The sequence below is a fragment of the Mustela nigripes genome, chromosome 11 (genome assembly GCF_022355385.1).
Source record: "Mustela nigripes isolate SB6536 chromosome 11, MUSNIG.SB6536, whole genome shotgun sequence".
NCBI lineage: Eukaryota > Metazoa > Chordata > Mammalia > Carnivora > Mustelidae > Mustela > Mustela nigripes.
In genome coordinates, this window is record NC_081567.1 from 3405305 (window position 1) to 3425882 (window position 20578).

Genomic DNA, 20578 nt, shown 5'->3' on the forward strand with positions numbered 1-20578 from the left:
AATGGGCTTCCTGTTCCCTCCTTGTCTCTGATGGTCTAGTTATGCTTCTGTGAGAGAGTCCGGGGGATTTTTGCTGGGGTGATTCCCAGCGACCAAAGCTTGCTTCTGTAAACTTCTCCCCTCTCTAGGGTCTCGCTGTGTTTGGTTGTAAATATTGCATTGGTTTCCCAGTGCAGCCTCAACAATGACTCACTCCTGCTTAGGATGTGAGAGGGACAGCATACCTTTATTTTACAAAGGTGAAAGAAGGTATGTATTTCGGTAAAGTCGGGGCTTGGTGAGTAACAAAGTTATTCTGTCTTATCTTTGTTACTACTTTGTTCTCTTTTCCTAACCTGCTCAGTGTCTGTTCTGGGCCATTAAATACATTTCAGGGCCAACCACTCATTCCTCCTGTAAGAAAGTGACAGGCAGAACAGCCGCATCCCTGCCCTGCCCCCGGGCTCTTAGAGGCCTGTTCCGCTGATGTACCTTTCCATGATTCAGTGGGATTTTTAGAGCTCCCTGCTCACCTGCTGTGTGGGTCCGCTCCTGACTGGGGCCGAGCTTACTGAATCTGGTGCCCTTTAGTTTGTTCTCTAACTGGAGGGAAAGGAATGCCAGCTCGCGGAGGCCTCAGATCATCCTCTGAATAGGCCGAGCTTACTGAATCTGGTGCCCTTTAGTTTGTTCTCTAACTGGAGGGAAAGGAATGCCAGCTCGCGGAGGCCTCAGATCATCCTCTGAATAGGCCAGTACCAGGTCCGTCGTTTACACCGTGTCGTGGGAGCTGGTGGACCCCCGGCTGGTTTGTGTTCAAGGGGCTTGACTTCTGGGTGGGCACGTCGTGGAGCTCTGTGCTCTGGCCAACGGCCTGAGCCCTTGACTGCTCTCTGACCACATTCTTTGCCCCACTGTGCCTGTGTTTGCCTTCGGCTGGGCTTCTGAGCAATCTCCACGTAGGCAGTGATGTAAAATGCATGAGAACAGAACGACCAGACAGGAGGAGAACCGTTCAGGGGGCATCTGTGTCTCCCTCCTCCTGCTTGCTTCTGAAAATTGGCCGAGCCTGTGGACCTGTGCATTTAGCGGTTGGAGCTAGCTTACGGTTTTTTCTGTTTAAGAGAGTGTAAACCTGAGTAGTCCTATATGTGGAGTGGGCTGTTGTAAACTCCTTTTTTAGCGCTGGATCAAGGCTCTTTGGCCTATCACATAGAAAGCAATCAAGAAATTTTAATGAATTTAATGCAAGGAAGTTGAATATGTACGTTTTTGTTACTCCAAAGTGGGAAATTCATTACTGGCTTTTAAAGAAGGGTAGTAATTACTGTCCATTTCCTCTTGGGCGTTGGTACGTGGTTTTGCCTTTAATGTTTGAAGCTATGAATTTCTTTACCATAAATTAATTAATTTTTAAAGATTGTATTCATTTATTTGACAGAGACACAGCAAGAGCGGGAACATTAGCAGGGAATGTGGGAGAGGGAGAGGCAGGCTTCCTGCCGAGCAGGGAGCCTGATGTGGGGCTTGATCCCAGGACTCCGGGATCGTGACCTGAGCCAAAGACACACGCTTAATGGCTTGAGCCACCCAGGCGGCCCCCATAAATTAAAAATTCTTGTTGTACTGGGCAATTCATGGACTGCTATGCTTGGATTTAGTGGAGTGTGGTGCATGAGCCTTGAAGTTGTTTTGTTTTGTTTTGTTAGCGTTGTGATGATATGCATGCCAGTTCCTGATAGGTGACGTCCGTCCTGGGAGGCTTTGCTCGCACTGCCCACTCCCAGGGACAGCTCCCACGATGCCTTTCCTCACTCTTCTTTCCTACTGCAGAAAGCGTGTGCTTAAGATGAATACCAGAATTTACCCCCATTTATTACTGCAAGTACTGCAAGTTCTTCCCCAGAGATCAGTATTTTTAAATTATTGGCGGGAAGACCCTTCCTTGTGACCCATTCAGAAGTGATCTTGCTCTCCTGCCGTGTGGCCACACTGTGCCGAGTCTCCTGGACACTCCCAGGGAGGGAGTGTACATCCCGTTATAACTCAGCCCCCACCTGACTCAGCAAAGGCTTCTGGGCCCCAAGTCTAGCATTTATTTCTTCCAGCCCGCGAGCTCCCTGAGGGCTGGGCCAAGAATAGCTCTCTTTCACCCAGGACAGTAACTGGCTGGCAGGAGGTGCACAACTGAATTGTGTTTGTTGAATGAACATAGGAGTTAACTGAATGAATTTGCAGCTTCCGGGGGTGTGGAGGAAGCAATGTCATCGATTTCGCGTGGTTTTCAGAGGTGGCAAGTCAGCTTCCCTCTGGGCTGTGTGGCCCGCCCTCTCTGGGTACACGGGCCAGCGTGGTTCCTGGTGACTGTGGTCCTTTATACCGTCAGATTTAGAATTGGATGTGAACTACACAGAAACAGGTCCATACACAGCCCCTCACTTGCTCTTCCCTCTTTTTTTTTTTTTTTTTTTAAACATGTTTGTAATAGATGTGAACTACTCGATTGATTACAGTAAAAACAAGACTTCTGTTTGTGGTAGCCTCGGTGAGTGGTAAGGTCATGGGATTCTTTCTTTTCTTTTTACTATTCTGCATTTCCCAGACTTTCTGCGATGAGCATGGCTCTTTTTTCCTTTTTTAACACTTTCTGTTACCGAAAATTTCAAACGTGAGAACAGAGCAGTGAACTTGAACGTAACTGTCCCATCATCAACAGTTAACGTGTTGGGACCTAGCTTGCTTTACTTTTGTCGCCACTTATCTTTCCTCCAGCCCCCTGGCGACCTGGAAGCAGGTCACAGATGTCCCATCGTTTGCGTGTGTAAACACTTCAGTAAAAGATGAAGATCCTATTTAAAAAAAAAAAAAAAAAGATTTTATTTATTTATTTGATAGAGATCACAAGTAGGCAGAGTCAGATGGAGGGCGGGCGTGAGTGGGGAAAGCAGGCTCCCCACCGAGCAGAGAGCCTGATGCGGGCCCATTCCCAGGACCCCAAGATCATGACCCAAGCCGAAGGCAGAGGCTTAACCCAATGAGTCACCCAGGCACTCCGAAGATCCTTTTTTTAAGAAACCTAACCACAATGTCATGAACACACCTTAAAAGTTAATTGTAATTTTTTACTGTCATCAAACTTCTGTTAGCGCCTGCATTTCCCTTGCGGCCTCACAGATTTCTTATGGCGCGTTTGTTCAGATCAGGAGCTAAATCAGACAGCGTGATTGGTTGGTGTCATTACATTTCTTGTCGTCTATAGGCTCCATCTGTGTCTTTTTTTCTTTCTCGCTGAAGAGACAGGTCCTCTGTCCTGTAGAGTTCCCACCCCCTGCGTTTATGGACTGGGTCCCCTAGTGTACGCTTACTGTAAATCAGTTGTGGGACCCAGAGATTTGATCAGACTCAGAGTTGATGTGTTTTGGGCCAGAAGCCCCCTCATAGACGCTAGTGCGTGTGTCTGTCAGGAAGCAGAGATGTCTGTCTACGTTAGCACCTTCTAGTGGTCCTTGCCTGGGTCCATCAAGTGATTACTGCCCATACTGTAGCTGTTCACCTCAGCCACGTGGGTGCGCTCCACCCCCGGAAGGACATGTGAAGGGTGGCCTGTGGGAGGGATCATAGTTTCTGTGCGTGGACCGCGATGGGATGTGACTGTGACCCCCACAGCATTTCACTGCAGATGAGTTTGTTTCATATGGTTTCCCAGTGCTCTTCCAACCGGTCCCTTAAAAAAGTATGGGATTAGTTACTAACCGTCACACGGGTAGTTACCAGATTGAAGTCACTTTGAAATTCGTTGGAAACTGCTGCAGACTTGAAGACGGCAGTCAGCCAACGGTACCTGGCCCTGGCGGTCGGCCTGGGAGCGGGCCCTGTGCCTCATGGGGTTTACACGGCAGGCAGCGGGGGGTGTCAGCTCAGCGGACCCGTGTGGGGGTGTGGGGGAGGTGTGCAGGGCTGTGCGGGGCCAGAGAGAGGAGCAGGAGCCTGAAGAGCCTCTGAGGAAGAAATGTTCTGGTCTGGTGCCCTTCTGGGCATGGAAGTTGGAGGAGTGAGAAATGCCACGTGGAGAAACCGGGACCCTGGGAGCAGGAGCCGCGGAGACGGAGCTGTAGCAGGTTCAGCCGCGTCGTGTCTGGGGAGTGTGGCCCAAACCTGGCATGTGCGTTTTTGCTAAGTAAACCCTTTATCCTGGTTTTTTGGCTCGTTGACAATCACTGTGGGTCACATACATTTTCCAGAGTTACTCTGTCGCTTCCTTTGTGAGGATTTATGGGACTGTAGTGAATTGGGGGCTAGGACCCTGAATGTTTTATTAATGAAAATATGGACCACTCTCCAGCATTCAGTTCACGCCGAGGTTTTTCCGGCCTGTCACCCTTACAGGAGAACACATATGGTATTGTAGACGTCGGTCTCTCACGATGTGTGTGCTGAACTGAATTTATGTATTTATATGTTTATTTATATATTTATTATAATAATTTAGGAAAGCCTCGTGTGGATAAAGGGAAACGGTTGGTGGACGCTACAAGGGTATTCTGTAGAGTTTTAACGATGTTCACGGTTAGTGCATTGGAAAAAGAGACACAGCTCTGTTTCAGATCATGTGCGGAGATTAAAGGAAAGCTTTTGATTTGGAGATACAGTCATTTACTATTTGCTGTTTTTGCATCTTGTGAATGTCAGGGGATAAACTTGGTAAATTAGTGACAACTCAAATTACAGCAATGTCTCATCTCCATAATTACCCTACATTTAAAGCATTTCATATTAAAATGAGAGGATTATAGAAATGCTTTTACTTTGATTTCCTGGAAGTAGGGCCTGGCATTGTGACTTGCTAGGAGGTTTCGTGTGGTTAACGTTCAGTGCCACGCTCTCGCCTTTTGCAAGTTTACGGTTTTCTGGTAAGACGTTCCTGATGGATTTAAAGGACAGAAAATGGAATCTCTGGGTGTAAACGTATTTTGTGAACATACAAAGGGAAGCCGCGAGGGTGTGCCGCGAGCCGCCTGGGAGCCTGGACCGAGGCTGTGGGGGTGCCGGGTGCAGCTGGCCTCTGCCCCTTGGGCCTCCACGGCCCCGCTTCTGGGAGGCCGACGGCAGGACAGCAGGACTCCTGTCTTTGGACGTAGCAGTTCCCACACTAAATCATGAGCTGATTGCAAACGTGTGGCTTCTCTCTCCTACGAATACTTTCCAGGAGGCACACAGAGAAGAGAGGCATGTTTTATACATGGTTTGATGAAGAAGAAACATCCCCCCTTAGTCACTGGTGACATGTTTAACCACGCCCAGAAAGGGCGTTATTTCCTCCACGGGGAAGGCTCTCGTCCTTCCACACGTGTGTGCGGAACGGGGCTCGGACCGTCCCCTTTCTGCTGGAAGCCACAGCAGCTGCCCCCAGCCCACTCGGGCCCGGCCTGGCCCCTCAGCCCAGGTCCCCGCGTTGCTAATGGTGACCTGCCACCTCTTACCCCCGGCCACCCCCTGCTTTCGTCTGTTCCAGGAAGACCCAAGGTTTTGGGTCCAAGAGCCCTTTCACGCCCTCACACTTTGCTGGGGACCCCAGCGAGCTCATGTGTGGGCGCAGTTTGTCTCTTACACTCACCACATTAGAGATGAGAACCAAGAAGTTAAAATATACTTATTTATGATCCCATTAAAAACAGCAGGAGTAAACAAATCTCCGGAATCATTTCTTGTGATAAAATCACCGTATTTCCCAAAACAAAGAACGAGAGAATAGGGCTATTCGTTTTTTGTAAGTCTCTCCTGTCTGGCTTGTGGAGGACAGCTGGGATCTCATGGTGCTTGTACTTTTCCTCTGTTGTGATAGGCTTCAGTTCAGCATGGGGAGAAAAGCCAGCCTCCTGTAGACCTGGGCTGGCCGGGGGATGGCTGTTTCCATGGGCTTTCAGATGGTGGTAGATGCCCTTCCTTGATGCTGTACCAAAACTGGATATGCCGTGGTTTCGTTTCTTTTTTTTTTTTTTTTAATATTTTATTTATTTATTTGACACACAGAGATTACAAGTAAGCAGAGAGGCAGACAGAGAGAGGAGGAAGCAGGTTCCCTGCTGAGCAGAGAGCCTGATGCGGGGCTCGATCCCAGGACCCCAGGATCATGACCTGAGCCGAAGGCAGAGGCTTTAACCCACTGAGCCACCAAGGCACCCCACGTGCCGTGGTTTCTTAACAGTCACTTGTGCTGTGGGGTCTGAAGCGTCTTCAGGGAGCTTTTGTACTCTGTTAGGTTTAAAATCAATTGCTCTGTCTTGCATTTTGAATACATCTTCAATTACCCACGCATGGTTTTGTTACTTCATGCATTGATTATTGGGGGAAATATTGACTGAATTAAGAAGATCTTCTAATGTCAGTATGTCTTATTATATAAAGAAAAGCATATTTTGATCCCCGTCAAACTCAACAGATCACATTTGAAAACAGAAATCTTTGAAAGGATCTGGCATTTTGGTATAGTTTAATTTCAGATTTGCTCTAAAAGTTGAGTTGACGGTATATTTTTACAGAAATAAAAAAGAGTCATATGATGCCATTGGTCTTATTAGTACCTCATAACATCATTTGGCTTACATCACGTATTGTGTGTGTGTGTGTGCGCGTAGTCAGCGCGTGATGACTTTGGATGGGCCCATCGGTTAGTGCTGCTCGCGCCCAGTGCTGGGGAGCCCCGTGAGACTCGGGCTCACGCTTACGCGCGGGCAATGACCAGCACCAGTTATCCATGGACAGCCTTCCCAGGAAAACTCCCTCATATCACATGATTTGACTGTAGTTTACTGATGAAGCTTGGGTTCCTTCTGTGCGCTCCCACTAAGCTGTGTCTGGAACACAGTGAGAAGGAGCTTGGGAACCACATGAGCTCTTGGAGCTGATTTAGAAGGAACGTGAACAGGGAATCCGATGGCAGAGCAAGCAGGTTGCCGGCTATGAAGTTCTATGAACAGAAGTTTGTATACCTCCTCCTCTACCCTTGGGGACACGAATATATCCGGTCAGTTGGCAGGTACATCCCTGAGGCCGGAAACAGTGACTCATCACAGCCTGAGCAAAACATCTTTTCCTCTAGAGTGTCCACCTCCCTTTGGTTGGTGCCGTATTAACCAGGAGCGTTTCTAGCCCTCCCTTCCGCACTCCCAGTGTGCGGGAAGACTGCTGAGTATCTCGTTTTCTTAGCAATTGTGTTTTTCTCTGCAGATTGCTGCATGAATGGATTTTCCACACCTGCTGACCCTTGGGTTAGCCAACAGGAGAGCTCACGGAGTTGAGAACTTTCTGCAGTGATAGAGATGTTCTTTGAGCCGTCTAGGATGGTGGCTCTAGTCTTGTGTGGCCACTGAGCCTTTGAAATGTGGCTGAGAACTCGGTTTTTAATTTTTAGCTGGAAGTTCATTTAAGTTTAAGTAGCCACACGTGCTGATGGCCATGCAAGCCTGGATCCCCAGCCCCTGACTGTGGCCGCTGCCTCAGTTTACCCCATTCACCTCCGAGGCACAAGTGTTCTTTTCTGCAGTATGCTTCAAGGTGAGGAGGACTGACTGCTCTGGTCTGGGCTTGGGGCTCAGGCAGACCCACGGCTATTCCATGGGCTGCAGTGAGGAAGTAGCCAGCCGAAGCATTTGCGAAGCGTCTTCTGGCTGAAGAGGCTGGTCATTGTCTTCAATGTCTAGTACTCTGAACTGCAGATAAGTGGAGAATGGGCAGTTTTCATTTTCCCCTTTATTACTCTAGTTCTGGAAGCCCCAGGAAAGAAGTAAGGGACCCAAGAGATGGTTCCTGGGGGTAATAAAGAGAAGAGACACATTTGCTAGTGCGGGGAGTTTTCTGAAAACTCTGTGGCCCTTTCTAGCCCTGGATTTACCACGTATATTGGTTATTGATGGATTCCTTTTGAGCAGTTCCTTTATAAACAAGCGCATGAGTGTCGTGTGTCTGCCTGTCCCGTGTGGCATGTACGTGGACTCCTGCTCATAGCAGGTGGCACTGGTCAGCGTGGCTGGTCATTCCGTGTTGTGACCGTGGGTCGCGTCCTCCCCTGCGGGGAGTGGCACGGCCCATAGGGGCAGGGCTGCGCTCTCCATGGCATGTTGTATTCCCCGTGCCGGCAGAGTGCGTGGCACTTGGAGGACACGCAGTATATATTGACTGGATGTTGACTTACAGACACAATCTTCTGTGGCTGCTGCTGGTTGTAATAGATCAGTTCCAGCATCTGGCTCACAGTCAGTCCCAAATCAGTGCTTCCAATCTGTGGTCAGAAAATGTGTCCTTCGTGTGGCAAAGGAGGGACCCAGCCGGTACCGTCTGGTAAGTAGGCTGCAGGAGGGTTGTGTGGGGGGAGTGTTGGTTTCCCTGGCCTGGAAGTGGCAGATCCCACTGGTGCCCATGTGCCCGTGATCAGAGCGGAGGCCACGACCACTCCAGCGGAGGGCGTGTGTCCAGGAAGAAGAGGAAAGGCTCTGGAGGGCACTTAGCCAGTCTCAGCACTGTTCAGTCTGGGCAGCAAACTGCACCCTGTGGGCCCAGTCCTGCCAGACTCTTGTTTGTATAAATAAAGTTTTATGGGAATACAGCCACGCCCATTTGTTTACGTGGTCTCTGTGGCTGCTTAGTTGAGAAGGACTGTGTGGCCTGGAAACCTAACTTACTTAGTGTCTGGCCCTTTATAGAAACGGGGTGTGCCCGTGCTCTAACTCATACACTTTACTCCCTGCTGATGATGCCTTTTAGTGGGGTTAATCCCCACCTTTATCTTACGGTTTTCTTTGTATGGAGCTTCTATGTTTTTTAATATGTTATGGTCAATTTCAGACGTTCTATATATTTGTCTTGGGGATGGTCAATATTGAATGGGATCTTTTTTCTTATTTTCTAAAGGGTTAGTGTTTCCATGTAGGAAAGGTGGGGTGTGTGTGCGTGCGCACGCACATGCGTGTGTGTGTGTGTGTGTGTGTGTTTCTTCTCTCCTTTTTTTGGTATGGGCTTTATAATACCAATTTAGTTTAAAAATTTTACACTTTGAAAACATTTCAAGCTTCCAAAAAAGTTGCCAGACTCGTTCAGACTAGTTCAAATAACTCCTGTCCTCTGCCGTGATTCACGCATTTTTAACATTCCGCCATATTCGCTTTACTCCTTCCCTGCATGCGTATGTGCTACGTAAGAGTCAGTTAAACGTGCTGTACCCCCTTTTCCCTTCCTACTACGGTCTGTTTTTCCTTAGGATAAGGGTATTTTCCATAACCACTGCCTGGTAACGGAGTTGAGGAAACCGGACCTCACTGTGGTGCTGCTCTCTGACCCACCGCCCCGGGGACCAGGGCCATCACCTGCCCTAGGGGCGTCTTTGCAGCGTCCGGCATCCTGTCCAGCGTGGAGCTCTGTGGTCTCCTTATTCCGGGACAGTTCCTTGGCCTTTCTCTGTATTGACCTTGACATTTAAAAAAACAGAGCAGGACAGCTGTTTTATCAGATGCCTCTGGAATGAGATTGGTCTGATGAGAGAGTTCTGCTGGGCTGCTGAGATGGGGGGGGGGGGGGCCCGGGGGCTGGAATGTGGGGCGGGAGGGCGCCCACCCTCCTGTGGCATCTCTCGGAGGCGCAGCAGCTGCCCTTCCCGGCAGAGTTCACGGGAATCGCTTGCTTTAGGTATTGGCCCTAGCTTCTCCACCCGATGGTTACTGTTTTTCTTTTTGTAGTTAATAAGTAATTTTTGCCATTCAGTGCCGGAATAAAATATTTATTTTGTATCCAGTCACAGCTACCATTTTCCCAGCAGACTTTTAAGTTGACTTTTTGCATGCATTTTCTAGGTCAGGTTTTCATCCACACATGATGATTTTGTCTCTTTCTTCGAATTTTTTTTTTTTTTTAATCTCATTCCTTGTTGTCTTGTTGAACTTGCTAGAATGTCCAGATACCACGGAATAAATCCCTGGTGGTGGGCTCCGCTCTTGCTCCCAGCCCTACAAGGAAGGCTTTCATGTCCCAGTCAGTGCAGCTTTGCTGCTCAGAAGCCCCTTTGGCCCACAGGACAAACCTCCCCAAGGTTTGTCCTGTGGGCCGCATGCCCCCAGTGATCCCAGGCAGGGCACGTAGTTGGCACTTTGTAAATTGGTGACAGAATGAATAAAGAGGCCAACAGAAGAGCTCTGAATGCAGAAACAGCCTGGCAGGAGGCAGTGATCAGAAGTGATAGAAGCTTAGCGTTTAACAGGTGTGCGTTGTGGGGCGCCTGGGCAGCTCAGTAGGTGAGGCATCTGACACGTGATTTCAGCTGAGGTTGGGATCCCAGACTCCTGGGATCCAGTCCTGCTTTTGGTCTGTGCTTAGTGGGGAGCCTGCTTTAGGTTCTCTCTCTCTCCCTGTCCCTCCCCACCCTTGCTCATACGCACTCTTTCTCTAAAATAAATCAATAAATCCTTTTAAAAATTAAATTTAAAAAATAATAAGAGGCCTGTCATCACCCCCCTAGCAGGGTGCCCTTGGGCAGGTGCCCTGACCTCAAGCTCCCCTTTCCTCATCTGTGAAATGGGCACACTGCCCACCTGCTGGGTATTTATGAGAACTGAAGGTGGTGTGCCAGAGTGCTGGCTTGGCGGGTGGTGCACGGGTGCCCTCTCCACAAGCCCACATCATCACCGTCACTGCCATCCATCGTCGTGACCGTCTGTGCGGTGTCTGGGTGGCAAAAGTGGCCGGGAGGCCGTACCCCGGTCTGGAGCCAATCCCGGTGGAGTAGCCTGGTTCCCACTTCCAGCAGAGGCGCCGGTCACTGACAGGGTGTCGCTGAGGACGGCTGCAGAACGGGCTTGGGCAGCCAGGGTCCCTCCTAGCTCCTGAGAGGTGTGAGCCGAGCAGATTTGTCAGGAGTTTCTCTGAGCTGCTTGCCCAGAGGGTGGGGATGTGAAAAGATGAACTCGGGCTTTCTCTTGTATCGGTTTGAGTCACCTTCGTGGGGCTCAGACCCCAGCTCACACAGGACGCTGAGAGGGAGGCTGGCCTCCTCCCATTGGCCTCCATTGGCTTGCTCCACCCTGTGGCTGTCCACAGAGAAGCATCGAGAATGGGATGGATGGCAGATGTGGTTTCGCGATCGGTCTGTCCGTCCAGGTGTTTGACGGTACAGACAAGTACAGAAGATGATCCAGCGTGTGCTCAGGGCCCATGGAGAATGGACCCTCGTTCACATTTCGCCATGTACTCTCAGTGCAGAAGCATCATGTCAAGGTGACCTTGCCACGGTGTCTCTGTCCCTTCTCTAGAGGCACGGAGCCCCCGTTCTCTTCTCAGTGCCTGGTGCAGAACCGGCCCTCTGTCTCAGTGGTCAGGGTGGGGGCATTGCAAGTCTCCTTGTCGTGCCGTGTGCACTTCTCCAGAAGACGGCTTCAGAGGTGACACCGCGAGACACCAGCCTGCGCCTGTGTCTCCATGGCTCAGGTACCGGACCCCCGTGCTTCCTGGCTCTGCAGCCTGCCTCCTGCCTCTCCGTCACCCCCTTCTTCCCCGGCTTCCTCGTAGCCCCTCTAGCGCTCCCACGTGTGCGCCAGCCTGCCGGGGGCCCCTCCGTGTCTCAGCCGGAGCATCTAGGCCTGCTCTGCTCCTACCCGGTCTGGGGAGACTCCCAGGTGCGTTCCCAGGCTCGTCTCCCCTGGGCCTCACCCTGTGCGGTGCCCACCCCCAGTATCCCCATGTGGAAACTAAACGGAGTTGGGAAGATGGCCCCCCGCGCTCCCCCCACACCCCCATGCCCAAGTGGCTCCTAAGGCCTTCGATGTTTCTTTCGCTGCAAGTGGGTGCTCCCTGTGCGTTCGGTGCCATGGGAGCTGGAAAAGCAGACGGAGTAGGACAGACTCGCTCCTCGCCTCTGTGAATCGGGGGGACGTCATAATCACAGAGAGGAGCATGTGGTGTCATTTCTGCCGGTGCAAGGAGCAAACCAGAGGACATGTTCTTCAGGTGGATGGGAGAACTGTTCCGGGGAAATGCTGTTTTCAGATCTAAACTTCGAGCAGGAGCTCCTGATGGGGACTTTCCTGGGAGTAGCACCCACAGGTGCGGTGGCTTAAAGCGACAGGGGGAAGACCCTCTGATAGGGAAATCCAGAAATTGAGGTGACCCCAAGGGCCCCCGGGAAGGTTTGAAGGAGAGGAGTGCTAAGCCCAGCGGGGCCCCCTGGGAGATCACATTCAGGCACAGGGACCAGAGTGCTGACCGTGGCCCTGGGGAGAGGTCTGTAGAGTGCAGCGCTCGGTGATGGGCTGGCTCTGAGGGCGTGGGAGACGTGTGTGTGTGTGTGTGTATACAACTCCCCAAAGCCCCTGAGGGACGCCCGCTCTCCCGGGCCTGGGGTCCTCACCTCACACAGGGCTTTCCAGCCGTGCCTAGACTCATGCAGGAGGAAAGAGAATGTGCGCGAGATGTATGGAGCCCATAGACAAGGGCGGGTTTTAACACCTGAACGCTGGGGACAGAACAGCATTAAGAATGATTGTTTCTATGTGTCAAAGATAGAAGCTTCCGTAAGGAAAGCTCATGAGCTGACAGGAGCCCCCCAGGCAGGGGCTGTTGCTCCCCGAGAATCAGAGCGCTGCCCAGACAGGCGGGAAGGCCCTTTCGGACCCTGGAGGCGTTTTCAGCTCATCTTTCCAGGAACGAGGAATGAAAGTACCGTTGCAGCCGTGGTTTCATCTGGTGGTTGGAGCGGAGAGCAGCAGGTGGTAGTCGCGTGGGTTGTGCCTGGGAGCTGAGCCCTGCTTGTGTCTGTGAGTATGGAAAACCTCCCCGTGGAGGGAAAAGGTGTGTGTGTGTGTGCTTGTGGCTGTTTTGAGAGCATCTGTCTCCGTGTTTGGGATATGTGTTTGGAGGCTGCTCGCTCCATAGAAGACCGTGGGGCTAAATTCCTCCGACCGCTGGCTGTGTGGGGTCCAGACCCTGCCCCTGTAGGCTTGGTGGCAGCGCAGGAAACAGGAAGCGTCTTGGCTCAAAGGATCCTGAGTCCTTTGTGAGTGATAGGGACCCCTGCTTGGAGATCGATGAGCCGAGGTGCAGACAGCCGCAGAGGGGTCCAGGTGTCACGGCAGAGGCTAGCATTGGGGACCCAGGTTAGCAGCTCTCCCCCACACGCCGTGGTCTGCACTTGCTGCCGCTTTGCCAGGCCTGTGGGAGGCGGTGGGGTGGCCAGACGCCCCCCCCGACTGACACTGGAGAGAGCGTGCGTGCTTGTTGCCCTGGCCCACCGCCTCCCCTTGCCTGCAGGCCCCGGGGGCCCAAGGTGAGCTCTGCCACCCGTCTCCCTGCCGACCCCATTCACACCCAGGAGACCTGGGCCTTGGCTCCAGATGGAGCCCAAAGAATGGATCTCCCGGCTGCTGGGAGCCCTGTGCATGCCAGGGCTGTCCGTGGCCCTGGTCACTGTCTGCCGAGAGAGACAGGCGACCCAGCCACTGGGGCGAGAGGATGTGAGCTCCAAAGGCCTGGAGGCTGGAGCCACGTGGACGGTGTCCCTCGGGGGCTCTCTGAGGGGGACTGCAGGCAGCCCAGTGACAGGGAACAGCAGGTGGGACAGAGCCAGACGGGCCTGACAGGACTGCAGGGAGGAGCGAGGGGCTGTTCCTGGCTGTGTCCCTGTGTGCAGGGGCCCGTGGACTCCTGCAGGTATGCCCTGGGCAGGGGCTCGCAGCGGGAGGGGTGCTTCCCTCTAACACACAAGACCGACGTCCCCTTCTCTCTCTGGGCCAGGGTGTCGGACTGTCCCAGGATCCGCCCGGCTCCACCTGGGGGCGAGCAGAACGGCTTCTCTTCCGCCTGTTTCATGTACTGTCCCTTCCTGTAAGATCCTTCCTAATACTTTGATTTACAAACTTGCGTCAGCCCAAGAATTTAATTTTTCTAAAGTAGATTTTTTTTTTTAATTTGTTTTTCCAATGCCACTGAGATTTGAGATGGGGCCTCACTGGGTAGCTTTAACTGAGCGGGGGTGGGAGCACAGACTGAGCCCCCCAGTGGGCTGCCTGCCACCCCAGGCCCAGAAGCCGCCCCCCCCCCCGCCGCCCCCCCCCCCTTGAACACTCCCTCCCCCGCCCCAGCACCCCCTTTCCCTCTCCTCTCTGGACTGGCCTCCTTTTAGCCCTCTTGCCTGTCCGAACGTCCGTGTTGGTGCAGGCCCAGGACTTCTCAGCAGCCGGGCCCTGCAGTGTCCCTGCTGCCTGCCTGCTGTCCCGCCAGCACGTCCTCAGCCCTCGCCGTCGCCTGCCTGGAGCTCTGTCCAGCTTCTTCCGTGACGTCGTTCCAGTGTCACTTCCTCAGGCCCAGTTGGGGCACTTGTTTGCAGGCTCTGCATTTTTTCAAGGTATTAGTGCTGTTTGTAACTGTGTATTTTCTAGACTTAGTGCTCTCCTCCCCTCCCTCTTCCTGCCTTGTTAATCTGGAAGGTCCGGGAAGGTGAGAACCATGCATGGAAGCGTTTCTGGTGTGGCCTGTGAGGTTGATCTGGGGCCTCTTTCCTGTTGGGTGTGTGGTGGCAGAGGAGAGCGTGAGTGTCCCCCCTCCCGCCTTCCAGGACCCACAGATGACATGGCTGTTTGAATAGTCCCTCCCTCCCTGTGCATGTGCGGTCAGCATCCCTGGGACGCCCGGTTCCCGCACCGCCTTCAGGAGCCTCCGCAAGCACGGCAAACCCTAGCAGCATGGTCAGCCCATGTTCGGAGATGGTTAATCCTTCGAGTTTCTGGTCTTCTGATTCCCCCTCTAACCTCTAAGGGACTGAACGGTAACTCTGACACATGGAGATTTGATGCACGCATTCATTCATACCTCTTTTTCTCATCAGTAATTTTGTCCATTTTTTATTGCAACTCTGCCTTCGTCTTTAACTAGTTCAGAACGGTAATCGCATTTTGTTCACGGTCACCGACGAGGCCAGGGAGGTTAAGATGTGTTTTTAATAAATTAACTTTAAAAATGTGTGAAAATTTCAAAGTCAGTAACTTTCCACAGGAGCAGATGATTATCTCTTCAGAAAATTCCTCTGTCCAAAATGCCTTCTGTTCTGGAGGATTCCAGACTGCTAATAAATTAGCAGAAAGCTCAAAGTCTTTTGTTCTGCAGTTTATTTAGGAGTTTATCCTATAAGCCTGCGTTCTGTAATTCTTAAAAGTCAAAAATTTTTGGTCATTTCTTTTTTTTAAGATTTTATTTATTTATTTGACAGACAGAGATCACAAGCAGGCAGAGAAGCAGGCAGAGAGAGAGGAAGAAGCAGGCTCCCCGATGAACAGAGAGCCCAATGCGGGGCTCGATCCCAGGACCCTGAGATCATGGCCTGAGCCGAAGGCAGAGGCTTAACCCACTGAGTTACCCAGACGCCCCAATTTTTGGTCATTTCTAACAGCCAGTTTTTAAAAGAAAGCCCCAGACAGTGCTCAGTAGCTTCTGTGCTCTGTGTTTCCTTTACTATTTGAGACTTCTCGCTATTCTGTCTGCGGTCCACACTTACAGAAACTTGGGAAAACATGGAAATGTAGAAAGGAGAAAAGCCCTGTCCAGCTGCTTGCTGCCGGGACCCTCGCTAACACAACATCATGTCTTTTCCTTGTGTGTGCTTCCTTTTTAAAGGAAGGCATTTTGCTGAAACTGCATATTTGCAATTTCACAACCACTGATGATCTGAGTCCCTCTGGTCCGGACTATAAGGTGCCCTTTTTTTAAATGTTAATGTCTGTTTAACCAAACTGCTCTGCCCCACTAAGCTGGGAGTCCTCTGCTAGCCCGCTCACCACTGGGCTTCCACTGGGCTTCGTGCTGAAGTTTCCTCAGGGGGAGGCCCCAGCTTGCAGAGGCCTGGCAGGCAGCTCCTGGCACCTGGCCCTGCTTTCTGTGATTCCCCCTTATCAGGAAGGAACCTCTCCACCCGTCCTTGGCAGACAGCACCAGATAAGGCTTGTGGTAACCAAATCCAAAATAGGATTGCTAGTTTTTTCTGAATTGTTTTCAGGGTGGGAAAACTTAGAAGAGGTCCCGGTGCACCAGGTTACAGACCTCTCACGGGAGAGCTGTGTTTGCAGGGTGAGCGAGGGCCTGGGTCCTCTGCCATAAGTGCCGGCTGGGTCCCCTGGGGCTCCGGGGCAGGGTTGGTCCTTTCTTCATCTATCCGGGCAGCTCCCTCTCCAGAGGCTACAGACACTTGCCACTTTGCTTTCAACACTTTGGATTTGCAGCGTCTTCAAATGAATTTATTGAAAGTGAGCAAATAACACCGGTTCGTGAAAAACTCTCCCCCTAGAATTAACTCAGCTGCTTTTGCCCGGGCTCAACTCCATTGCACTCTGGAGAAACGCCGACTACAGCCTGCGAGTCTCCTGCCTTCGCCCGATCCGGGACGAGATGCTATGGCATGCCTGCCTGGTGGCCGGCGGGAGGGAGAGAGATGCTTCTCCCTTCTGCCCATTTTCCGTGCCACTGGGAGTGCCGATGTGTGCCACGGAGATGCAGGAGGGAAGAGCGCCTGGGAATGTCGGGGCTGGCTGCGGGGAGAAGGGTCTGCTCCGTTTTTATTTCAGAGCAAACGGAGCCGATGAATAGGCAGTCGGGGATTCGGGGATGTGGCTGAGTGTGCGATTTACATAACAATTAAACTAGTTCAGTAGGCCTCTGCTGCTGCCTCTGAAACGAGGCCTCTCTCCATGCCGAGAGAGTCTTGGGCGGTATTAATCTGCTTTATGACCCGCTTTCCCCAGATGGCTCATTTCTTCTCCCCAGCACTAAGTATGCACGGAGACCGGGGTCTTTGGGAGCGGGCCCCTGGTTCCATGGCACCCGTGGCCTGTTCTCTGTCCCCGGCCCAGGCCGTACGGCGAGGATGGGGGGGTGGGCTGGCTGGTCGCCCCATCTTTCCCATGTGTACAGCCCCCAAGAGCCACACGGTCCTGCCTGGCCTCCGTGTGTGAAAGCGTGTCTCACCCTCCACCCTCGGGTTTTCCTACATTTTCCCGATTCTGAGTCAGCGCGGAGGAGGACGCAGGTCCGGCACAGGCCCTGACTCCCCATGAGCCGGGAAGGAGGCACAGTTTCCCCTCCGTGGCCAGACACAGGGTTGGACCAGCAGGGCCACACTCTTGGAAGGGCCTGCGTCCTGAGCCAGATAAAGGCCTTTTCACTTTCTGCCTGGTGCTGATGCTGTCCGCTGTGTTTACTTCTGGTCTCGATCCAGGATGGCAGCGAGGTCTCTCCAGCGAGTCCCGTCATTTCGTAAACATCGTTTGGTTGCCAGCGATGATCCGGCTTCACTCGGGAAAACCGGATGTGCTTCTAGACTCTCTGATCCAGCGTCTGCCTTACCAATGGCTGCTAATTTGGGGGAGATTAGCCCGAGGGTAACTTGGAGAACATCTCAGGAGAAGACTCTGCTCCCTTAGGAAAGGGACAGTCGCTTCGAATCTCACTTGACCTTAAACTATCTAAAGTTTCTCAGTTTAGTATGGGATTTTATGTGCCAGAATAAGGACAAAGGTGTATAGGGTATAATAAACTGGTGTCATAAAAATGTAACAATTTGCCCCCGACAATAAGCTTCAGCTTCTTTTGTGTGACCCGGGAAAGAGTTTTCTCCGAATGTTTCTGTGGTGAAGCCACAGCAGTCTGGGCCCGCAGACGGTGGGGTGCAGACGGTGGGGCGCAGGTGTCTGTGAACCTCAAGCCCTGTCCCTGTGTCCCCAGTGCCTCCTCCATACGTGGCCTCGAATGCCATGTCCGCTCCTATCTCCCGGCCTCGCATGCCTCTCCTCCTCCAGTTTTGTTTACGGGGCCGGGCTGAGGCCCTTCTCTGTGGCTGCTCTCGCCCCCCCTCGTCGCTCATACGCAGCATCTCTCCCCTGGCCGTGTTTATTTCCCTCCCTGACTCGGTCACAGGCCCCACAAAGGACTATTTTTCTTCTCAGGGCCCGTGGGGAGAGGGGCGCTTCATAAGCACCTACTAACTCTCAGTGGCTGAGTCACCGGCTACAGGGTGCATGGTGGCCTGGACCGTCGCTGGCCAGGCTGTGGTGACTCACACTGCCGGCCGGTGACCCGGTGAGTGCTGCCCTCTCTTCTGCTGTGGGCCTCACCACCACACTCGGGTCTTGTCAACCGACTCAGACCTTGCCCCAGAGCTCAGACTATTTCCTGTGCACATGGACAGGTCTTCCCGGCATGGAGACGTGGTGGCTAGGTCTGTGGCAGGCACGTGTGGTCACCTGGCACTGAAAGGGGGCTTTTCAGAATATAACTTCAGTAAAACATGGACTGATTCTGCCATGTGAGGTTTCATTCACACAATAATACACTGAGATCGTGCTGTTGCACGTAAATGCCATGCTGATGGCCCCTGGCTCAAGTGGCCGGGCGCTGCCCGTGTGTCCGTCGCCACTCAGTGGCAGCTTCCTTTCCAGGAAGTGCGCAGACCCGTGCCTGGCACCGTGGGTCAGGTCTGACGTTCCAGGAGAGAACACGAGGCAGGAGGAAGTGGTCCTGTAAGCTTTGATCGTCCAGTGCAAAGCTGACTCATCGGCAGCATCAATGGTTCTCACTCTTGAAATTTTTCACGAAATTCGGTTTCTTTGCCTTTGCATCTGAGGAGGTAAAAGGTCAGGGCTTACACAGAGGCTGTCATTGACTGCTTCGATGATTCGATGGCCTGGGACAAGTGACTCATCCCCCCAGGCCCCGGTGTCCTCCTCTGTAAGGCAGAGCAGACCCACTTCCTTCCTGGGCTGACGGAAGCCTCGCAAAGTCCTGGATGAGGGAGTGTGCGGCCTTAGGATCTACGCACACTTGACCCACACGCCTGGGCTCCAGCCACAGTGGCCTCCGTCTGTGTTTTAATTCACAATCTAATGCGGGAAGCAGACGGGGGATTTATGTACGGAACTGTTCTAGACTGGTGTCTTTCCTGCTAGTTCTTCTTTCTACAGAGGCGTGTGTCCATCGGCGTCATGTCCGGAGCCCCCGTCCAGTGTTGTTCCGGCCGTTGGGTGCTCGGGACACTGGGCCGCCAGTCCAAGACTTGAGACGGTCTCTGAGCCACTAAGGGCTCACAGGGCACCGAGAACCTGGCAGGTGGCGAAGCTGGGACAGATCCCTCCTCTCTGACCCTTGGTCGGCGTTGCTTTTGGCATGGAAAGAGGTATTTCTGCATGGCGCCGTGCCCGAGACAGAGTTTACCGTGGCTCGGTTTGGGCTGCGGTGTGCTGGTGTTTGTGTGGCGGGTCCCTCCGGCAGCACAGGCGTGGTGCGTTCCTGCTGCAGGGAGCTTCTGCGGAGGGCAGCCTCCGGGCGCACAGCGGTAAAGGCCACGTGCTCGTGCGTGAAACCGTGTCTGCCAGAGGTGAGGCTGGGTAACGGACACCGCCGACGATGGTTTCTCAGCGGCTGGAACGGAAGGAAGAGTGGTAGGCAGGCCCTGCTGCTGATGGGAGCAGAGCTCGTTCCCGGCGGGAGGGGCTGCCGCAGGGAACAGCCACCCTGTCCTCAGGATGCTGACCCAGAAACGGTTGCCGTCCTAACACTCACATTCCTTTGGAGAAAACTGGTCTGGGGGCACCCACAGCCACACAGCCTGCTGTGAGGGCTGGTTCAGCAGTGGCCCCGAGGATGACGTGGTTTTGGCAGAAGCAGCCAGCAGTCACTCTAGTGAGACCGCCGATCTGTATGTTTGAGGAGGAGGGACCTGGGGTAAAGGAGGATGCGGTGCTCCTAGTGGACCTCAGACGTGCTGGCCAGTGGAGAGAGTGGGGAACGTTGGAAGTTTTCAGAGGAGGCACATGTGTGGTCAGCAGCACGGTGAGGAGTGCCAGTCGGCAGCAGCCCACCAGGGGGTCGGATTGAGGTGGCCACGAGCCTGTGGGAGAGCGGTGATGATGATGATGGTGGTAACTGCTCTTAGTCCTGGGCCCGTGGCCTGTGCACAGGCCTGAGCGGATTACCCAGGCTGACCAGTCATTCTCGCCATAGTCCCATGTGGCAGGCGAAGTGCCATCACGGAGTCCCTCCCTGGGGGCACATAGCCGACCAGGCCAGGCCCCACATGTGGCCGTCAGGAAGGGAACGTTTAGATGTGCCCTCCATGAAAGAGCGCGGTAGCCTCGGGGAGAAGCAGGACAGAGCCTCAAGTTGGCCGGGAGTGCAGCTGGGCTGGTCTTGACAGGAGCTCAGCCTCTTGGACTGGGGCAGGGCCTCTGGGCACTGGGAGACGTGCATTTGGAGGGAGGCAGGCAGGCAGGGCTAGAGCCGGGTGGTGTGCGGAGGATGGCCGGCCATTGGGGTGCCTCGGGAGTCCTTTCTTATGAGGACATCCAAAACCAGGCATTCGCGTGCTTGACCTGTCAGGGAGCCCCTGCCAGCTCTGCCACGCCTGCTGGAGACCCTAGACGTGGAGGTGTGGTGAGCGCCGTGGCCTGGGGTCGACACTGCGGATGGTCCTGGCTAATCCAACTGAGGACGGCCGCTCCCCTGAAGACAGGAGTGTACTCCTCCAAGTCTTCCCCGGCGCCTTCCACCTTGTGGACGGTCACTGCAGACCGGGGGACGCTGT

General features: G+C 53.1%; 1 protein-coding gene across 2 annotated transcripts; it reads left to right on the top strand.

Annotated features, from left to right (window-relative positions):
- Positions 1-12595: 12595 nt before the first annotated feature.
- Positions 12596-15042, top strand: LOC132026446 (uncharacterized). Of its 2 annotated transcripts, XR_009406912.1 has the most exons (4): positions 12596-12773; positions 13750-13839; positions 14173-14359; positions 14570-15042. XR_009406912.1 is itself a non-coding variant. In XM_059414329.1 (3 exons), exons 1-3 carry the CDS (start codon positions 13364-13366, stop codon positions 14597-14599), a joined length of 693 nt encoding a protein of 230 aa, XP_059270312.1. In that variant the 5' UTR covers positions 13023-13363; the 3' UTR covers positions 14600-15042. The 2 variants fall into 2 exon arrangements, 1 of the variants encoding a protein (XP_059270312.1); XM_059414329.1 differs by lacking the exon at positions 12596-12773 and having other exon boundaries at positions 13023-13839.
- The last annotated feature ends 5536 nt before the right edge of the window (positions 15043-20578 follow it).